Below are 16,831 nucleotides of genomic sequence, written 5' to 3' on the forward strand. Positions count from 1 at the left end.
CTCCGGATCGGAGGATCGCACATACAACATATAGCTGGCAGTCTTCCATCCAGCTCACGCACCCGTACGCCAGCCGATGGGCATCTCGCTTGCGCACCGTCTTCACGGCTGCACACCACTACACAGCGACGAGCTGCGAAGCCCGGGCTGGAGTGCGTTCGTCAGGTTGGCTGGGCTCTCCCATACACCGATCCCTCGCGCCCCGTTCCCACCCCACAGTCCCGCTCGGTCTAGAAACGGATGCGCGATCGCGCTAACGCGGCACACGGGCAATGTTTGGCTGGCGCACAGCCAGTCAGTATAAATCTAACGTCTTCAGTGTCAAGGTCTCTTTCCTGTGAGGCTCTTGATCTGCGACCACACTGCACAGACTCCGCGTCCGTCCCCGCAGCGGCTCATCTCCGCTGTGTGTGAGTGTGTCCGTGTGTGTGTGTGTGTGTGAGTGCACTCTGCAGGCCGGATCTAAGGGACCGATCGGCTGAGTGCTGACCGTATTTTCGCGTCGTCCGTTGACCGAGTGCGTACCGTAGAAGAAAACGGTGCCAGCAGCATCAGCACCAGTACCGCGAACCGTTCGGAAAAGTGTTCAAATTGTGCTTTCCTCCCCCCCCCCGCCCCAAGCTGAACCATTCACTGCGGCGGACCAAAGCTTGAGCGAAAGAAATTGCGCGTGCGATCATCCTTTAGAACGGTGCGCAGTGGTCAAGTGAAAGTAGCCGATAACCGTCCAAGAACGTCGACGACCCGTTTTCGAAACACGGCAAGCAGAGAATGCAGTGGTTTGAAGCGTCAAGTTGAAAGGCACCGAATTTAACGTAAGTTCCCTTTGCACATTGCCTCGGAGAATGTAGTTCGCGCGGCGTCCTGCTTCAGGTTCTACCCCATGCGAGATGCATGATCGCAATTTGTGAGCTTCATCATTAACTGTGAACGTTGGTATAACTGTGAATGTTGATTGAGGTTGAAAAATGTCTTCCCCAGCGATCGGCATATCCAGATCGACTTGCGGGAAAGAACATGAGCTGGTAGCCCGTGGTTAACGGAGGGATACTTTTCACAACAACAACCCCGAACAAAAAGTGCTGGGAAAACAGAACCGAAAGACAACGTCCAAACGTGTGAAGTGATGGTGTGTGTGTGTGTGTGTGTGTATCTGTACATGTGTATGTGCCCGTTTGTGAATGTATCCATGTGATGCTAAGCGAAAGAAACGAGTTCTTCGAACCACCACGTTACCCACAAATCGCGCAACTTTCTACCCGTGACGGCCTTTCTTTTCGCTGAGGACCCCAATGGAATGGGCCGATAAACGGCACAAAGAACGTATGGCATTTCATCGCAGTGGTGCACGGGGTTTTTTTTTATGTCGCCAATACTGAACTGGTTGACTTTGATTCTTACTTTGGCTAATTAAGCCAAACTCTGGGAGTGAAAAAAAAACCCGTTGGAAGGGTAGAATTCTGCGAAAAGTAGATGGTGATTGCTTCGAAGAATTTTCTACCAACTAAACCAGGCTCTCGAAGATCAAGAGCTAGAAGATCCTTTCGCTGTGGTATAGCTTGATGTTCCCAGTTTGTTCAACTTCGAATCAAAATCGTCCAGTTCTGCCGGTTCCCATGATTGAATCCTTCTCGAGAGCTTCCCAAACTTCAAAACCTGTTTCGCTTAAAGCATCAATTTGTTTATTTTCCTGAGTGAGCTTCGAGGCACACAAAAAAAAGCACCAACTCCAGAGGAACAAACTATTTCCTTCCCTTCCGATGTGAAAAATCTCACGTACCGCCGAACGATTCATCAATAAATTAGGAATTACGGCCCGATTTATTGAACCACCGTCGTACGAAACCAATCAACGTCTCTATCGGCCGATCGTTACGGATTGATCGAATCGAACCGGGCCGATTGCTGCTACTCCCTGTGTCTGTGTACCAAAGGATAAGCAAACCTACAGTTCCGGTACTCCGGTAGCTGATGGTGCTAGTGATGGTGGTAGAGAATTTAAAAGAGTCATCGTACGAAATTGGACACACTGAAGGAACTGGCAAGGGAAGTTGCTTGTTTGCACAACACAAGCTTCCCCTCGGGACGAATAATATAGCGCAGCCTCCTTAAAGTGGATCAAATTATCAGCACACAATATTTGCGGTCATTTCGGACATCCTAACGAACGAGTCACGTGTTTAACGCCATAATTAAGTGTCTTGTCATATCTCCAAGAACACAAAAAAATGGTTCTCCCTATCGAGGTGTCTTACGGTTCGTTGATTCTTCAACAATGCTCCTCGTTGTTTTTTTTTTCTTCTCTCTTTCTCTCTCTCTCTCTCTCTCGGTCGATCATTCACTGTGTCCTCACGTTGAGTTGAGTTACATAAACTTGCCCCGATCTTCCCGTGTTTCGCCGCCCGCTTTTATATAAACGTGCACGAAGAAGCTAAAACAGGGAAGAATCTGTTGCATTGCGTAGCATCGTCGTCATCATCAGCATCGCCATCGTGATAGCGACGATAGCATTGACCTCAGCAGGGATCGATCGCGGCCCGTAGAGAAGGATGAAATGAGCCGAGAAGTTAACAAAACCCGTTTCGAAACGATGCTCAAGCGCATCACATACACCCCGCCCGGGTTGGTCATTGTTTGTCCCAACAAGGGGTAGGCCCAGAATGGAGCCATTCGCTCACTCTCGAACGACCTTTTCTCGTGAACAGGTCCACCAGGTGCCCAGTGGTCTGGGTCCATTATTTTCACATCGACAAGGGGCCTGGTGAAGATTAAAAGGCACGAAAGATAAAATCTCCCTCGACACCACCGGGGGCATTTTCTAACGCGCTGCCTAAGCCAAGAACCGGCAGGCAAGGATTAAATACAGCACACTTTCTCCGCCTGTGAACCCACATTCAATGGACCCGCATGGACAGCTCCATGCGTCCACCCCCCACCCCGGGCGAGACCGATCGTGTGCAAAAACGACGCATTGTGAAAGTTAAGTTGCGCAGCGAAAACGAAATTGAAACGCGGTCGTCATACACCCCGAATCGGTTCCGAAAAGGGGAGTTGGGAGGCACACAGCGGGAAGGTATCTATTAGTTCTTGGGGCAGGATGTGAGCTGCTGAATTCGACACCCCCCCTTTCCAGCTCGGGAAGGCGTATGGCGTCTGAACACCACGATCTCACGAACCAGAGGAGGAAACATTTCTTTCATCCCGAGCAACCCCGGATCGTATTGTCAGGATTCTCTGGACGGCGGGCGGGTGAGATCGGGGGAGTTGGGCGAGGCGAAAGCTGCGGGTTGGCCCACAGCATGCAACAAAAAAACCCACACTTGTTTACACTGCCGGTTAACCTATTTTTTAGAAAGTGGCACTCTTTCAACGGAGAACGCACGAACGACGGTGACGCCTGATACGACGAGGGGGCAAGGGAGAGGGTGAGAAATGTATACGGGTGTGGGACAAGGAAACTGAATCGTAGGGAAGAAAAGGGAACTGGCGTGGTCATTCTCTCGGCACACACGCCTCCCCTTTTTGGGTCGGGTTCACGACGCCGATGGGGAGATGAAGTCTTGCTGAGGCAGCGTGATCGCGATCACGACCAAGGTCTGTTTGGGCAAGCGAGTGGTTTTGTCATACAATTCGAAGGTCTTTTCGAAAAGGGGCCACATTCGGGAAGTAAGTGAGTATCGGGAGTATCGAAAGGGGGCGTAAGGAATGCACTGGATATGCATAAACCAAGTTTGTGCAGATTATCTGGTTCAATCCGGTTCGGCATGGGGCCTATATTCGGTTGTTGGTGAACGCTGATCGATCGTTGCTAGCGATCAGGGCACTGTTCTCTTTCTTTTCAAAGTTCAAATGACATTTGGGAAAGGAGAGTCTTTATGTCGAGCATTGAATTTGCCAGGAACAGGAATCTACCGAGCTACCTCATCACAGATAAGCAACAACACTCCCGCATCTGGCCCCAGATTGCCACTCTTGCCATCGAAGGGTTGTTGTTGTTGTTATCTACCTCTTGCCACTTGCCACTTTTCAATCCCTCGGGCAACACCTGCATCAAGGGGTCTATATTCTGCATATACCCTTGGTTGCACCAACCAACCACGCACCACCACCCGTGGACATCAGACGAAGGCGCGTGAAAGAAAGAAGGAAATGAGATTCCCGTATTGAGGTTATGTGAGCTTAGTCATGAGTACCACCATGTTTCAGCCTTCAGGGCGAGCGACTGCGCAAGGGGTTGCGGAACTGTGGGCTGGTTCCGCGACGTATGAGGTCACTCCGTGCGTTCTTTTCGCGTTCGCTCGCTTTCACCAGCCGTTGGGGCGGACGCTTCTTTCGGTGTCGGTGTCACAGCACAATTAACCGTTTTCTAACCAGCGCCACCAACACACACACACCGAGATGGCTCTTGCATAGCGGTAGTATGTTAGCTTCCTTTCCTTCGTCTTTTTTTTATTAATGGCGATCGAAGATGCCGATGGCGTCGCCACACGGAAACCGTTAGTGTGTGGTCGTTGTGAGGTTTTTAGTGTATGCGCGAAGTATGCTTCGGCTGATAATGTTGCTTGGAAGAGAGCCCTGGAAATGGTCAGTCAGCTGCTGCCGATGATAGCACTAGAGGCGAGTGTGTGGCTTTTGCAGACGAGTGGTTTCGGAATTGCACTTTTCAGGTTTTGTTTGTTGAGTTTTCTGGAGAGTTTGTTTCTTTTGGGAAGTACAGAGTGAAGGCAATATATTCAAACAAACAAACTCCCGAAGTCCTCCAGAGTCCAGAAACGAATAAGCAAACTTGTCTAATTGAGGATAGCACGTGATTTCGCACAAGAAAATTGTCCGTAAACATACTCAAGGCACACAAATGGAGCCTGTTGGATCGTTCAGCTCCATTGCTTTCAGCACCGATTTTTGACCACTTAGCGCACTCGTCCGGCAATCAATGTACCGCGCGTTCCGGTAATGAAAACCTGTTCTAGATTCGTTCCGGTTCTTCCGTAGCCTCGGAGCATTGGTGCCTTCTTCCCATGCTCCGCTAGTTAACCGTACTGAGCATTAGAGTGGATTAGGCTAGATGGATCGGCACGCAGCTTCAAAGCCAGCCTGCATTGGCCACAGACTTCTTAAAGTTTTAAAATTGCGCACCCCATTTCCAGCCAGAACTCGGTCCAGATATCGATAATGCCATCGTTCTGAGCGGGAAAGAATCCGTGCTCAGAACGCAAAGACCCTTACCTGCTCCTCCGATTCCCGTTCTAGCCTACCCCCACACCCCCCCCCCCCCCTCACCCACCTCCACAGACGGCAGCAAATTGATTTTCAATTAAATACCGTTACCAGTATAACCGTTTATTATGCTCAGCATTGCCGCAGCAGCATTGCCTCCCTGTCCGGATAGTACGCCGGATCGTTTATAAATAAATGTTTGCTGTATTTATTTCACTCGCCGCATCTCTCATCCAGCACACCCCACGACACCTTCCTGCTGTCGGTGCGGGCATAACTCCGCACACACCGTTGCACGCGCTTCGTGCCATCGTTTTGTAATTATAAATTCCAACACTTCCTAACTACACGGACACTCTTTGCGGGTACGCGTATTTATGCTGTTGTTTTTGCAGTTTCACGTGGTAGCACTACTAGCGTGTGGTGTGCGCAGAGGGACAGTGGCATCGGACAAACGGGATAGGTGGGTGGTGCTTGAGCCAAACACCGTTTACCACACGCCATCCCGGTCGATCGACACCTGGCGCTACAAATTCTTGGCGAATCTCGTGTGTGAGCATCGAGTGTACATTTACACCCCGGGGTGGTTTTCGATTCGCTTGAGTTGATGAATTCTTGAGAGAACATAATAGCCTCCACGAGCGACTCGTGGACTTTTTTTTTGCTTTTTTTTACCATGCTAACCACAAGCCTGTCTCTCTATTACTTTCAGAACACCAAACCAGACGCTAAAAAGGTATCGCTATTTGTGTCATCAGTAACGAGGCCACCGATCTCAGCGGATTCTCAAGAAAATCAAGTGCGCCTGGCTTAAGCTCCAGTCCAAGCAGTTATCCAGACGAGAAAAGTTGATACAGTGTTGCAATTTCCGACCTTAAGTGCAATCCCCAACAGAACCAGTGTGCCGTGTGTTTTGTGTGTGAGTGTAGTGGGTGGAATCGTGCGTGCGTGTGTGTGTGTGTGTATTGTATCTGTGTCCGAGGGTCGGAAAACTTCAGCCAGAACCAGCCGGTCATGCAATGTGGGCAACGATCTTCTGCGCGAGATACTAACGGTCCGGTGCGTTCGATTTTTTCTGACTCTGGAGAAGAAGGTGGAAAAACATTTTCTTCCCTGTGCTTCAACACCACCAGTTGGCCTGCTGCAAAGTGGAAAGCAAACGAGCAGAAAGGTGTCCGTTCTTGAAGATGTTGATTCTAAGCGTATAGTAAGGAAGTGATTTTATGTAAAATTAAAACTAGTTTCCATTCGAAGTATCGCGCGAGTGTAGTTTTGGTCCTCGAAATCGGTGCCGATGTACACCAGCTCCGGCAAAGGTTCTCCACCTTCAGCCCCTAAGGCTGGCAACGATCAGGGCAGCTAATATCGTCTGCTAGTGCGATGCGCCGTTAGAAGAACACACGCATACAACCGCCTTCCAAGTGATTACGATTATTTTGTGAACCATCCGAGTGTAACTCTGCACGGCGGCCTCCGACGACAAAAAATGATGCGCGTTTGATGGGAAGATCGCATGATCGCGCATCCAGCAGACGAACCTCGGTGGAATCATCAGAACGATCAGCAGCCACCATCCGCCTCGCATCCACGCAGACTCCGCGTGGTTTCCGGTGTGATCTAACGGTGCAGCAGCAACACTTCCACGTCAAACGCCGGCCAACCAGGCCAATCCATCCATCATCCGCGACGGTCCGGGGGTGAAGAAAAACAACAAGATTCGCTTCGAGCTCACCGGCTCATCGGGCAAGAATCGACGATCGGTCAGAAAGCAGGGAAGAAAAGGGAAACGAAGAACCTGCGGTTACGGCTTCAAGGTAAGCTATCATTCGGCGATCGGTTGACTAATTAATATCGCAGGTCCACGCAGGGTTCTAAGCGTACGATCGACCTTTTTTTAACGAGTGAGATCAGCTAGCAAAAGGAACAAACGCGCTGTTAGATACATCGGATCATTAGGGGATCGATGTGAATGCGCATCGCACGACTAGGCACTTGATGGAGGCATCCTCAATGGGTCTGAAATGTATCACTGGTTCCACCGAGCCGACGCATGAGAGTATACATATTTTTAGAACAAAGAACCGTGCTACCTTGTCTGCCGGAACTCCTGCAGGATGTTTGTATGGATGGGAATTCGTGATGAATACCAGACAAACAATCTTCAAGAAACGATATTACCCAGCGAGCTTCGAACCTCGCTCCGAGGATCGTCCATAGCTCCGGCACGCTGGAGTCGAACCAAACGCACACACACATTTATTAGCTCACAGGTGTACGCGGGAGTACTTAATTGCTCGAGCAAACAACCGAGGGCATAATTACTGACCGACCTGTTAACACCTCCCTCGGCCGTGTGTAGATGTGCGTTCGGATCTTACGCTGAACTTTGGCAGCAATTTAGAACGCGCCGCTTCGCCAAAGCACCAGCAGCAACAGCAGGGCAGCTGACGTCGTCTTCCGTCGGTACGCTCCCATGAACGTCGCGCTGCTATCATTAAACAGTCAACTAATCAATCAGCAACCGACAAACGTTCAGCATCACCCTCGGCAACGGGTCGTCGCTCTTCCGGTACGATGCTGCTCGGTTATTGTGAACTTTACATAATACTTTACCGCGATGCTGCGAACGGTCGTTCGTGACCGTCCTTGAGCGCCTGGGTGTTCCAACAAACAACGACATAATGAGCCCCGAGCCTTAAGGGTCACATTGAGAGGGTGAGGACGTACCGTGATGCTATCATTCCTTCCGGTTGCTTTGAATTACTTTGTCACCGGTAATCACCGGCAGCCTCTGTATGGCGAGGTCCTCCCGACAGGTTAAGGATAGTCATCCAGTTGCTGATGACTCACAGCAATCGGAACCCATCCGATACACCTCACTGGATTATGGCATCGATTAGTCAACATCTTTTCCGGCTCGTTATGCAATTGCAATTTCGCCCGGGAGTTTCCATTTCACACTCATCGAACCGTGAGTGCTTGATGATAAAGATATGCCCCACCGGTCCGTTTTCTGCTCACTGCTGGTTGCATTGTGCAGCACTGGGTGAGCATCGGATTTCGTTACGGGTCGCTACATACGGGCAATTTATGCAGAGTGTTTCTGCTACCGGAATGAGTGTAGCTTTGTGCGATGGTTGTAAGATATGAAGGTGCACTGAAGGTATTTTCTCCGGAAAGAAGCAATTTGAACCATGGAAAAGGGCGAGAAAGTTATGTGGAAGTCATTTTTAATTTGTTTTACACGGTGCAAGGCTAACAGGGTTCATGACACTTACATGAAAGTCTTACAAAAGTGACAAGTCTATCAGGACATTACCATCACGCGGTAATTAGAATGTATAGTAGGATGCTTAAGAAGACAAGAATCTTGGCAATTCTTGGAAATATTCGAGATCTCTTGGAATAAATTGTATTACAAATTATTCACGCCCATACACAACATCTCGTTTCCTACAACCACATGCATACAAACAACCCCAACTAATGACATGTTGGCCTTTGCTCCACTTTTCACTAACCCTGTCCCTATTCGCTGCCACAACCAGTCGAGGAGAACCGAGCATCGATCGTCTGCATCTCTTCACCGCAATCTCGACATCTCGTCTGACCACCGGCACAGGAATGCAAATTTGCAATTCCATCTCGTGGCATCTCGACCGAACGACCAAAAGCTGATTAATCGCCCTGAAAGCGAATCGTTCGGACGGAACTCGCCCGTCAGTTTCGACGTGAAGATTACAGATGGAGCAGCAAACACACGCCACCCCAACGAGCGACTCATAACTGAGGGGAAAGCATCGGCGTTCGTCTCCGATACGATCGAATCCATCTCGGCGGAGGCGCATACATAATGACGCATTAATGATGCACTGCGAATGCGCGAAACGAGGAAAATGCTGCCCCCCCCGGGCAGCACGCCCGGTCAGCGTGATGTATGTGTGTTTTTATGCTACCGGATAAAAGCATGCCCGACGATCGATTGCTTCCACCGTCGGACAATTAGAAACTGATCATCGCACAAATCGCACTGATCTCGTTTCCAGCTCACTGCCGGGTTGCAGTGGCCATCTGATCCAACCAATTCCCGTCCGGACAGCGTCGCAGACCACCCGGGATGGGGTTATGTACCGGGTGGCACACATTGGACGCAGTGTACGCGTGACAGAAATGCTGCAATTACGAGATGGTGGAATAAGATTTATCTACGTCTAGCTGCCCGCCAAACCGGGATCAATCCCGAGGAAGCAGCTTTCTTTTCTTCGGAAAATCCAATCCAGCGTCCGCCTTTCCAGCCGTCGGCTAATGGCCGGATGATTCCGGCGTGTAATTATTACACGGACGCAGTGGGATGCTTTTCATTTCGGTATGGCAGAGTTCCAGTTCCAACTCGGTGTCCGTCTTTCGTCCACACCTGGACACCAGGTTTTTACGGGCGGAAAATCAACCACTGCACACGGGAAACGTCCCCATGGGTTGGTGGCTGTGGCTGGTGATCAAAAATACATCCGTTCTCATTCGCGGTCGAATGCGGAGTGATCGGAACCGGTTTCGCTGATTGCGGTGAAATAATAAATTATCACATCGAATTAGGTCAAATTCCCGACGCCGTCGTCGTCTTCGTTGTCGTTTGGCGTCACCAAATGCTCTGCTCTGCTCTGCTCTGCTTTGCTTGATCTTCTTTTAGGATCGTGTCACTGTCCGTTCGGGTGGCTTCTCTTTACTTTATTTTTGGTGGGCGCCTTCCAGCCACTCATGCCTGAACGATGATGAAGGACAGTTTCGGGGCGATTTTCGATTCTTCGTTCACACTCGGAAAGTTGGATGAATTAAAACCAATCTCTTAAAATGGGGAATGTCCACTCACCCTGCGTCCGGTTCGTTGGAGTTGATTTTAAGTCGTACAAATTGATAGCATTTAATTGAGGTTATCGAACGGATTATGTGGCAAGGCGCGTGTGAAAGGAAGTGTCTTCCTGGTGGGCAAATAGGGTTCACTGATAACGGTTCTATATGAGAGATCTGATCTTATCTGAGATACACCAAGAAAGTATTTTATTTTAATTGGTATAGACGACAGGTCTTTAAAGGACCGGACCGAGGTTTGAATCTCATCCGGACCGTTCCTTCGTAGTGATGGCAAAGCAGGTGACCTTAAGAAGTCGTTATGTCAAGAGGAAAGGGAAGATAGCACAAAGTCTGTATTTCAAAGAATCTTTGTGTTGGAAAATATCGTTATGGATTACCTCCACAGTTTCTTGGATCCTCAATTTTTGTGTTCAAATCCTAAGTCAAGTTCAAAAGTCAGGAATAGAATATCAAGTACAAGAAAAATGTGCAGCTCTTCATAAATCCTAGCTTGATGATAAACTTCCTCTCATAATAGTCAGGACGTGCTTTAAGACTCATCAGAATATTCAAATCATTGTAGCATGACTCATTCAACCTTTTTTCAACACACCTATTCGATATTCGTATCCAACTTTCCAGCAGTTCAGATAGTAATTGCATCTACCAACCAGCTAGTATCTGCAAACATACAGAAGTGACGAAACCTGGCAGCTTGTTAACGCCTTTAATCGCTTCACTCTGAGACAGAAACGAATCTATAGCATTGTACCATTGGGTAACATGACTCCTTTCGCAGGCTCTATGCAATTTACTTCCATTCTTTCTTAAATCTACAGTATGGAGGCGTACTCTCACCATCAACTGCAACTGATTAATCTTGTCAGGCACAATTACCGGCAAGTGTTGAAAGCAATTTCAACTGCAGATCCTCCTACCGAAAGCGTTCTGCGATCGTAGCCAAAAGGATCCATCATTCCCCTTAACCGGCTAGGTGTGCTAGGATGCTGGAGTGGCTTATGGGTGGAAGTGAGCATCGTTTACGTGCCGCAGCTACACTATCACCTTCCAACAATCGTAGAAAATCGTTCCTGCACTTTAATTTGCTGTCTGGCGAGCTGCAGACCGATCCTGTGCCTAGTCCGTCTTCCGTTCATCTTCCGTTGCGAATGCAGTAGACACGCGTAAAAAGCACTCTTTTTTACACGCGCACTCTTTACCATTCTTCTGCCGAGTGCTATCACTGCCAGCGTGCGCTTAAATGTAACGCAACACAAAAAAAAGAAAACCGAACGATACTTTAAAACTGGAGAACCTCCAACGAAAAGTCCGGTGGAAAGAACGAACCGAAGGGAAAAAATAAATAAAAATTCATCTTCTCTCCGCCCGTGACGCCCGTGGGTTGGGTCGGAAATTCTTTCCAGCTCGGTGGTCTTACAGCACTCGGCTTAATTTCACCCCTCCATTCTCATTCGCTCCAGCGTCCAGCACGGAATCGCACTGGCTAGGCTGATGAGGATGGTGGCTTTTAATCTAGATTTTCTGCCAGGTTTTTCTTGACGCTCGGTACGCTTGGCGCGCGAGAACGCAATCTTCATTCATGGGAAGATTACCCCCACGAACACCCGGCAGTGCCACGGTTTGCCTTCTTGGTCACGGTGAAAAACGGGAAAATGATGAAAATACACACACATATTTCGGTCGTTCAACTTTGCCGGTGGAACGATGGAAGGATTTTGCGCAGCACTTACACCCGAACTCGCAACCCGGTCTGTCGGTGTCCGTGAGTGAGTGCGTTTCGCTGCCCTTCGGCTTCCCAAGCACTGGACCGGTGGCGGTGGTGACTTTGAAATGGGACGCACAAAAACAAGGCGTCCCAAAAATTATTACATCTCAAAAGAGCTTTTTTATGTGTAAGGGTAGATCTGCTTTGGGGCCCAAAACCCCCTATCTGCCTGGGAAAGTATGCGCGCCTTCTCCAGGCACACTGCACCTTATTATTCGAGCGCAACAAAGCGTAAAACTTATTCGCGTATATTCGCAAGCACCAGTTTTTGGATACGATAGCTACGGCTTCGTTACAAGCATTTCACTCAAATGTTTGACTTCTTAATCAGCTTCCTGTGACGGGATGGAAAAATGGGGAACGACTCACATCCCGCTGATTGCCCTGGGAGTTTCTCTGGGCTGAATTAAAGTGGCAGAGCGCAGCAAGATTTAAGGGCCAAACTTAAGCTCTTAACAGCAACCTTTCAAGCAGCAGTGATTTATTGCAAGATTTTACAAATTTAAAGTGAAATTATTCGCTTCCGAAAGAATGATTGCAGGAATAAGTGTCTTCAGTGCAGCTGCAACTTCCCAACATGATCATGACCTTCAACTTGAACTTCGCGAGCATATCTGCAGCGAGGCTTCTACCACCTGCATACTAACACTGTTCAGCAACCCTCTCCAGAAACGTCGTCACAGTTTGCACCGTTTCATGGGGCTTGCGTCACGATAAAACTTTTGTTCCTTAATCAACGACGAGTCACGCCAACGAATGGAAAGGCCATCGCAGGTTGATTTAATTTGCAATTAATTACGAACCGTCGGTATCCAGGTAGCGCCGACCCGCTCGGCTTACGATTTGCTTGTACTAATTTCTTGCCGTGAGGCACCGTGCACCAGGCTAGGACAATGTTTTCAATTAGCTAGTGCTAGCTGCTGCTGCTGCTTACCGTCTCCTACTTCCTCAAGAAAGCACTAAAACTACCTAGAGCCCTTAAAGTTTTCGTCTAGCTTCAATCGCACACAAAAGGAAGGGATTAGTACAAAGCCATCGGTATCGCATATCTGTACCACCTCTTCTTGTCTGCCTAAGAAGAAACCTTGAAGAAGTTATGCAAATTTCGTCTATGACCTTTTTTACGCTCCCTTCTCCTTCGTGTTTTAATTTGTCCCGTTTTCATTTGCGATTTTGTTCTGTTTATCTTCACGCCGTCCAGATGATGTCCAGTGTGGATCTACGCCGGGGGACGGTGAGATGGAGTCGCCGATGTGCCGTCCAGTACGCTACCTCACTTGCCCTGCTACTCGCCAGTTTGCTCTCGTCAGCCTACAGCAGTCCCGTGTTCCCGTTCACATCGTGTAAGTATACGCACATATAAAGCTCGAAATAACAGGTATGATGGCGAGATAACATGCGAACAGCCCGTAACATGGGAGCGCAATCAGTCCCAGGCCCGGTCAGTCAGATGGGCAGCAGATACGTGAAGTGGACCGGTGATATCAGATGTTACGGTTTAATTATGTCAGTAATATGGGTCGATGGCATCGTGTTTAATTTGGAGACAGAGTTTTACCTAGCTTCTCATTGCCCTTGTTTCTACAGATCTCTCTTCTTGTAATTAAATCAAAAACTAAAGGATGATTCATCGATTATTTGAAGCAATGCTCAAATTGTAGTTCGTAAGTTGAAAGTATTTCAAGAGTGGCGATATTACATCCTTAGGACTAGCTTAGGATATTTCTAGCTTCTTTGGCTTTCTCTCGTAGTTGGATAATCAGACCCTCTAAGATAGATAGATTTGTATCTAGGCGGACTATAGTATACGCAAACTAAGCATTTACTTGAGGCGGGTAGCTTCTAAGGGAACCTATCTTTATTGACAGATTCTTATCTTCTTATAAGCAGGCTGTGATGTTCTGAGAACCTCGATCACTTAAAAGGTACCAAACTACATCACATGGCCTCGTCTAGAATCTCCACAAGGCCTTTGGCTCTGGTTCTGTCGGCAGATTCGATGTAAAAGGGCTATCCAACTCTCATTCTGCTTAGGGTCTGCAATGAACATGGGATTTGATATTGATTATATCGTGATAGAATGTAGCGCTTCTTTAACTATGCCATCCGACCACAAACAATATTGGACCTCGAAATAATGGAAACATGCAATGGGTAAGCTTCCAAACGTTGTCCACAATCTTCATCACGATTGCGCTCCGTAATATTCTCCTGTATCAACCGATGCAATATTTCCACCATCAAAACGGTATTAAATAGAGCACAACAATTCGTTCAACCGTTTGCCAGTCAGCGAGCGTGGACCTGGGACTGGATAGAATTTTAAACACCGTGGCCCTGCTAGTCCAGCGATGGCGCGGTGTGCCATCCGCATCTAAAGTGACCATTAAAAGTTTGGCCGCTACCGGCAACCAACCCGAAACCGTATCACTGCAACAACGCCCAAAAACAAAAAAATAATAGAAGGAAGACAAACGAAAAAAGTTGTAATAATGAAAAGCAGCATAGCAGAAAACATATAAAGCGCCAAGAACCGTTAGGGGACAGTTTTTCCTTCCCGAATCCCGTACGCTGACGGCAGCTGTCGAACCGAGGATAAGTGGGTGTGTGGGGCTTTGTGTTGGACGGCCAGGGGGTTTATGGTTTCTTACCGCGTGTGGAGCTATTGTCTTGAGCGGGATCGTCGAGACACGCGGCATGGTCTCCAACGACCACGTCCGGTAGTCTTCTACCCAGTTCCGTAGTCACGCTTGCCGCAAAGCGAAAGTGAGCGTTTCCCGTTGACCATCTATGGCGTTCCAGCGATGGTTTACGGGATGCCTTTCGGTGTACACTATCAAAAATTTTACGCCAGAAGCCGCTGGGCCGAAATTATCACGCTTTCCTACCGGAACTTCTAATCGATGATTGCACCATCGTTTTCGGGGTTGGTTCGGGGAAGGAACCGTGTCGGAACTGGCAGCTATTGATGTGCTTTTCATTACGTTTCATTATGTGTTTTTCTTTTTCAATCAAACTTCAAAACAGAAGCAAGAATAATCTACCTCGTTTGAAAATGAAAAAACAAACTTTGGCCCGCCTGTGCTTCGGTTATGACAGGCGTCTCTCTTTCGTTATGATGCGTTACAGTCTACCCATGTGAGCATGTGCTTTTCTATTATGTGTTGTGTTGTCGCTGCGTGACGCAAAAGACGCGTGCCACCCGCTACGGTCGATGCTGGTAGAATAATAACAAACCCACCCCAAAGGCCGGGAGGTTCTCTCCCACCCGATTCCATGCTGCAATGGTTTGCCTTCCTTTCGGGCCTTCGTGTCTAGCGCGTTAGTGGAACATTTTGGTGCAGCCAGTTTATCGACCTTTCGCACGAACGTTTACGCTCTGAGCTCAAAAGAACCTCAACAGTTGACGGGATAAGTCCGCTCGAATGGAAAAAGCAAGTTGTTTAAAGTTTTTCGGAAACAGTTTTTCGTTCTCCACCCTAAGGGCGCACTGGAGCGTCTGGTGTGCCTTTTTTATGCACCTTAAAAATGCGCCATTAAATATGATATGACTATGGAAATGATTATTACGATCAGGATGATGATGATGATGGTGATGGCGTTCGCAAAGAAGCTTGTAAACTGGCTGCAAGCTACACTCTGGAATAGCTCTCGCCGTAATAGCTAGCAAAGTGATGTAGATGTAGGTGTACATCGTTTATCTCCGGTATTAAACTGAGGTTGATACTGGTAGAAGCTTAATCGCATGGGAAGAACAGCAGTCGGTTTAAGGACTTAAATCTATGGCAGTGACGGCGTACTTGAACCCATCCCAAGCTATAAGAATTGAACTTAAAAGCATTACAACAGCTGCTCTGCAGCTGTAAACACCATTTACTTTTAGGACTTTATCCAGTTCTTCGATGTCCTTAGCCGAGTATCAGTAGACGAGAAGTGGGTTTTGTTTCGCTTTTAATAAACAAACAAGCCAATGCTTATTCATACATATCAATTCACAAATTCGCCTCAAACACCTACCACAACTCACACCCACATGATAGGACGGTCGTTACCCGGACTTCGTAACTCTCAAGACATTCTTCTGCGTACGCTTTCCCTGCCGTAAGCTCATCTAACTCGATTTGCACGCAGTTCCGAAATCACCACGTACCAGTTCCAGTTTCGGAGTTCATTTCGGAGTGAAAGTACGCCTTGGTAGCGTGGGGTTCACTCGAAGCAACCGACTAAACAATGTCCCATTCTAGTGCACCGCCAGATTCGACATGGAAACGAAAGCGAATGTGCGACGATGGTGCTCTCCATTCTGCACAACGTAAATATATCCGAAAACCAAAATAGATTCGTTCCGGTACGGCATGTCGCCAAAAAACCATGTGGCCATGCTGTTGTTTTATTTTGTTTTAACGCGCGCCCCTTCGTTTAGCGTGACAGTCTCGGTCGGCGTTCGGTTTCCACCAGTATGGAATGAAAAGCTTCTTTGCAAACAAAAGAAGAACGGTGCCACCCCGAAGCGGAATCACATTTTACACGAAGCATGGAAAAATTCCTCCACTCATCCTGACCACCTTTCCCTTGAGCACCCCGAGAACCCATGACTTCAGGCTGGACAATTGCGTGAAATTTCGATTTCGCTTTTTTGGGGTGCTGATTTTCTTTCCAAAATTTTTTTTTTTTGGCGGACACCATTTGGAGAACCCATCTTCCTTCCCGGTGCCACGACGCCGGCATTTTGCTTATGATAACAATTCGTCCCTCGAGGCATCGGTTGTGCGTGCGGAATCGTACTGGAGGCGCGGTGGCGAAGTTTGCTTTTTGAGAAGCGCTGCTCATTTCATACCAATTTGGCCATTTCGGTGCGGATTGGGCAGCTCCCAAAAATTGAGGTTACCTGCAAACGGAAAAAAATCATCCGCATCGTATCATTTCGTCGAGCCCGGCGGTGGCTTTCTTTGTGTTACATTAGCACCATCATCATTGCTC

General features: G+C 48.2%; 1 protein-coding gene across 3 annotated transcripts in view; it reads left to right on the top strand.

Annotated features, from left to right (window-relative positions):
* Nucleotides 1-271: 271 nt before the first annotated feature.
* The window catches only part of LOC118508973 (mucin-5AC), a 28,535-nt gene continuing 11,975 nt past the window's right edge, over nt 272-16,831 (top strand). Inside the window, exons 1-3 of one of the 3 annotated variants that reach the window (XM_036048950.1) lie at nt 272-815; nt 5,930-7,031; nt 13,053-13,194. In XM_036048950.1, coding sequence (XP_035904843.1) covers nt 13,053-13,194 — 142 coding nt within the window. In that variant the 5' untranslated portion in view covers nt 272-815; nt 5,930-7,031. The remainder of the gene's footprint in view (nt 816-5,929; nt 7,032-13,052; nt 13,195-16,831) is intronic. The other 2 variants (XM_036048949.1, XM_036048951.1) reach the window with 2 other exon arrangements.

The sequence above is a fragment of the Anopheles stephensi genome, chromosome 3 (assembly GCF_013141755.1).
Source record: "Anopheles stephensi strain Indian chromosome 3, UCI_ANSTEP_V1.0, whole genome shotgun sequence".
Classification (NCBI taxonomy): Eukaryota; Metazoa; Arthropoda; class Insecta; order Diptera; family Culicidae; genus Anopheles; species Anopheles stephensi.